General features: G+C 36.0%; 1 protein-coding gene across 1 annotated transcript; it reads right to left on the bottom strand.

The window, feature by feature from the left end:
• Positions 1 to 303: 303 nt before the first annotated feature.
• LOC144254893 (ras-related protein Rap-1A) lies at positions 304 to 1,592 on the bottom strand. Its single transcript, XM_077798683.1, has one exon. The coding sequence runs from the start codon at positions 1,417 to 1,419 to the stop codon at positions 865 to 867; it is 555 nt and encodes a 184-aa protein (XP_077654809.1). The 5' UTR covers positions 1,420 to 1,592; the 3' UTR covers positions 304 to 864.
• Positions 1,593 to 5,166: the final 3,574 nt, after the last annotated feature.

The following is a 5,166-nucleotide window of genomic DNA, read 5'->3' as shown; positions in this document are numbered from 1 at the left end:
AGCAGAACTAACCTCTATAAAGAAAGATGTGTTCTCCCAGACGACTATGTGAAAAACATATAAGGAAGAGAAGTGTGGGTAAAGCCCATGATATTGAGAAAGATAGGAATTGTTCCTGCAAGACACATTTTTCTCAAAGAGCAGGCTTTCAGCTAACATTAAAGTTATAGTTTCCGTACCTCCCATGTTTACCTCTGTCCTTTTTTTTTTTTTTGGTTTAGTATATTATATATTTTAGCTTTGAAAGCTATAGAAATCAGTTATCCCAGTTTTTCCTATAAAAGACCCATTTTTTCCAAAGCATTATGCACAAACAATTTTAATTAGAATATAATGACAGATGATATCTCATAATTTTTTAAATATAAAATGAAGTCAATGACTCAAAAAAGTTATCTGCTGCAATGAGTTTGAGGGGAAATTTCATAATTGATTATATCATTACAGATATAAAGTATAATGATTCAACTTTTAGTGCTTAACAGGGAGGAATCATGATAAAAAGGTCAATATGAAATCATTTGATTATAGTAGCAATATCTAACATTTGAAATGCATCCATGCTCTTTTGTATAATTGTATTAGAGTCAAGTATATTTATTTTCACATCTGTTATAACTGCTATTGCAAAGGAGAAATGCTATTGTCTTATTTTCCAAGAGATATACATACACAGAGCAAAATTTTTTTTTTCTCCAGGGAACTTGTGCAAACCAACATAAGATCTAAATTCTTCACATAATATATAAAACAGGAGAAGCCTCTTCAGATTTATTTTTTGAAGTCTGGAATGCTGGCACTTTCCAAGTAGGCAACAGTTCTTCATTCCTGTAATCTGGCTCAGAGCTGCTGCTGACTTCGGGTCTAGAGCAGCAGGCATGATTTCTTTTTAGGCTTCTTCTTTTCCACTGGTGTTTTTCTATTTATCTGTCTGACCAGGTCATAAAATATCTCATTAACGTTGATCTTTGACTTTGCAGAAGATTCTAAAAAGGCACAGTTACACCACTGTCTTGCTAAATTCTGGCCCTGTTCTTTGCCAACTACTCGCTCATCTTCCAGATCACATTTATTGCCAACCAAAATCATTGGAACATCTTCTGTATCCTTAACCCGTAAAATCTGTTCCCTCAAGTCCTGTAAGTCATTAAATGTGGACTGAGCTGTAATAGAATATACTAGTGCGAATCCTTGGCCATTCTTCATATATAAATCCCTCATCGCTGTAAACTGCTCTGTTCCTGCTGTGTCCAGGATTTCCAGCATACACTGTTGGCAATCTACTTCAACTTGCTTTCTGTAGGAATCCTCTATCGTCGGGTCATATTTTTCAACAAAAATTCCCTGAACAAACTGAACTGTCAGAGCAGACTTCCCCACGCCTCCTGAACCAAGGACCACTAGCTTGTACTCACGCATGATGTGGTCTGTTTAAATACTGACAATCTACTCAATGCCATTGAAGGTGCAGTGAGACACACATTCTTATACAGGGTAACCACCCTCTGATCCAGTTATCCCACTTCTGGGAATCTATCCCCCCGGGTCCGGCGCCTCCTCCACCACCTCCTCCTCCTCCTCCCTCCTCTCGGCCGTGGCTCTGGCTCCGGCTCTGGCTCTGCGCGGCGGCGGCGGCGGCGGCGGCGGCGGCCTCGGGACTACCTCTGTCCTTTCTAAAGGAAGTTTTTCAGATTGAAGAACTGGGTTTCTCCCTAATAATTAATTCACTTGACTTTTAATATAACAGAGACACAGAAGAGAGGGAAGAAGCAATAAATATACTGAATTCTGCCTCTGTACTTTTGTATTAAATCCCAGTAAAGCCCCCGACTCCCTCCACGCTCCAACTTTTTTTGCATCCACCTTGCTGAGAAGCTGCCTGTTTGCTTTCTTGCTTGCCAACATGCAGAGCAGGCAGGAAAGTGACTTTCTCTTTTCCACCATCTTGAGAGCCTCAATATTTTTGTGAGGTCCTTATTTTCACTGTGCTTTTCCCTAAGAGCTTCAAGAGTATCTGTACCTCTCATTCTTTCCTGTAATTCCTCAAAACGTGAATCTTCCTCAGATTAGCTCTCTCCTCATGAAGTATACCAGGTACTTCAAGCTTCAATATCCTCTGGCCATTTTCTCACCTCAAGTCTTGGTTTCCTTACTCTTTATCTCATCTACCTCTGATCATCCAGGTGTTTGAACTTGTTGCTTACACTTCACTTGCATCTCCCCTGATATTTCTGATGCAATAATTAGCTCTAAGCCTGGCGCGGTGGTACATACCTGTTATCCCAGAGATTCCAGAGGCTGAGGCAGGAGGATCGAGAATTCAAAGCCAACTTCAACAACCAAGGCCCTAAGAAACTCAGTGAGACCCTGTCTCTAAATAAAATACGAAAAAAAAGGGCTGGAGTTGTGTCTCTGTTTTTAAGTGCCCCTGAGTTCAATCTCCAGTACCTAATAATAATAATAATAATAATAAATAATTAGCTCTACATTTTTAGCTGCAATGTCAACTCCCCTAATTGACCATAATCCTAGTTTTCCTTCTATGGAAGGTGTTCCAAGTTGCAAAAATTACAAAGAAAAATTAAAAAGTTAATCTTTGGCCAAGATCTGGACCTAAACTATATACATATATATAGTTTAGGTTTATATTATAGTTTCTGGACCTAAACTATATACATATATATACATATATATAGTTTAGGTCCAGATCTTGGCCAAAGATAGATAGATAGATAGATAGATAGACAGACAGACAGATAGATATTTTTTTTTTATTACTTCTTGGAGAGCAACAGTTTCCTGCGCCACAGATAAAATTTCCTGGGATTGAAGGCAGAAAAGAATGCCTAAAAGGAGAGAAATAGAGATAGATACTTCATTGGCCTCTGAAAAGGGCCACCTTTAACCTGTAGCTAGCCCCAAAACCTTTGTTAGTTTTGAAGCATTCAGGAAAGAGTCTCAGACCCTCAAATAAGCCTGAGAGAGGAAACAAAAACACACCTGTGTCTTCTGGTGACATCAGAGGAGGTATCAAACCCAGTAGAAATAACTTCTTTCCAGCAAAAAGCCACACAGTAGATGTGAGAACACGGGATATGTTTAAAGCCTTGGTTATGGTGATAGTGTCACAGACATAGGCATGTGCCAAAACTCTTCAAGATGCATGCATTATTTTGTGCAATTTTTGTATGTCATTTATACTTCAATGAAAGAAAGATGGAGAAAAAGCGGGGGAGAGAAGAGAGGGAGTGATAAGGGAAAGAAGAAACAAAGGAATGAAGAAAGAAGCTGAATAAAGATGCTTAGATAAATGGTCCCTATCTATCCAAAAGGGAAAACTCTTTACCCAGGTAACAAAAATAGGCACAAATATGGCCTAGAATATGGCCAAACCAGGAAGATTGATAGTCCTTTTGACAGAGGGACACAGTAGTGGGTATCAGAATGGACTAAAAAGCAGATCCAGGTAGAATCTCTTACATCAGTAAGTTAATGAAATGGGAAGAGAACTTCTGTACATTTAAAAATGTGGCAATCAAAGATTCCAGTTTTGTGAAGCCTAAAGTTGACAGAATTTTCTTCACCCTCTTTAAGAAACATAATACAAAATTATGAATACAGATTTGCTCAGTTCCTCCTAGGGACTTAGGTCCTGTATAAATGAAAGACCTCAAATAATAGTAAGCTTTGTTACCTTTGCAGAAAATTCAAATCTGACAAAGTGAAATACTCAAACCTTTTTTGGATCCTAATTAAAATGAGACTGAATTTTTCAATTTAAATTTTCCTACAAAAATTTAAAGGTATTTTTAAGACAATCAGGAACACTTATGTATAGACTAAATTTAACTAGAAAACAGAGAAATTTAGTGAAATTTAAAGATAATTTTTAAGGTAAATTCAAACTTTTTCTGTATCTTCTAACAAACTTGAGCTGTGCCCATATCTGTTTACTAAAATGAATAAAGGATTTTTCTATAATATTTTTAGTACCTCTAAGGAAAGTTCTCTGGTAGGCTTGAAAATATAGACATTTGTTATAGTAAATTGCATTTGTTAGACTACTAAAATAGGAAACAGTGTTAGTTCACTTAAAATTATTTCCAGTGTTGCAAAAATAAACTGTACTTAACCATCAACCTGGTATACAATAACTTTCTGATTATGAATTCATGATCATGTTATATTTAATCCAGTCAGTATAAAAGAACTGTGCAGGTTGTACTGTTAAACTTAGGAAGGCAGATAGAAATAGTCTGCCTTGTAAAATAACTTGAACAAATTCTTTTCAGCAAGAAATAGCAAAAGGGCCATTTATTTTTAGAAGATATTTTAAGCTATGATAAGGAATTTGTCCTTTTAACCTAAGGACATTGGAATGCCAACAGAGTATTAAGCCAGGAAGAAAGAGGATTAACAGTGCACATTAGAAAGATCACTCATGAGTTTTTTTCTTTTTTATTAACATAAAATAATTGTACATATTATGTGGTCCAGTTTGACAATTCAACACAGGTGTATAATGTGTAATGATCAAATCTAGGTAGTTAGGATTTCTCTGTCCATAAAAAGAAATTCTTTCTTTGTATTGGTAACCTACAGATTCCTCCCTACTAGTTTTTTATAAAGTGTTTCATTAATTGTTGTACACTATATTCAGCCTACTATACTATAGAACATTGAACCTATTCCTCCTATATAATAGCATTTTAATATATGATATTCAATCCTTCTTTATACTTTTTCCCTATTAACTTTCCTAACCTCTAGTGACTACTATTCTGCTCTCTATGAAATCAACTTTTTTACTATCCACACATGAGCGAGAATATGTGTTTGTCTTTCTTTCTTTGGTTTAATTTGCTTAACATAATGTCCTCCAGTTCCATCCGTGTTGCCACAGATGACAGGACTTCATTCTTTTTTTGTAGCTGAATATTCGTGTGTGTGTGTGTGTGTGTGTGTACATGATATTTTCTTTGTTCATTTATCTACCAATAGATATTTTGGTTGATTCCATATCTTGGCTATTGTAAATAATGCTGCAATAAATGTGTATGTGCAGGTAATTCTTCCATATACTGATTTCATTTCCTTTGATATATAGTTGAGCTAGCGCTCTTTTTTTTTTAACACCATTCTTTTTTTTTTTTTTTTTTAGTTATA

Source organism: Urocitellus parryii, chromosome 5, assembly GCF_045843805.1.
Source record: "Urocitellus parryii isolate mUroPar1 chromosome 5, mUroPar1.hap1, whole genome shotgun sequence".
NCBI classification, from domain to species: Eukaryota; Metazoa; Chordata; class Mammalia; order Rodentia; family Sciuridae; genus Urocitellus; species Urocitellus parryii.
The sequence above is the reverse complement of the archived record's forward strand: the minus strand, read 5'-3'. Positions and strand labels throughout refer to the sequence as shown.

Bases quoted from the DNA above. Each gene is read 5' to 3' on its own strand.
- LOC144254893 (XM_077798683.1), bottom strand. From the start codon at position 1,419: ATGCGTGAGTACAAGCTAGTGGTCCTTGGTTCAGGAGGCGTGGGGAAG.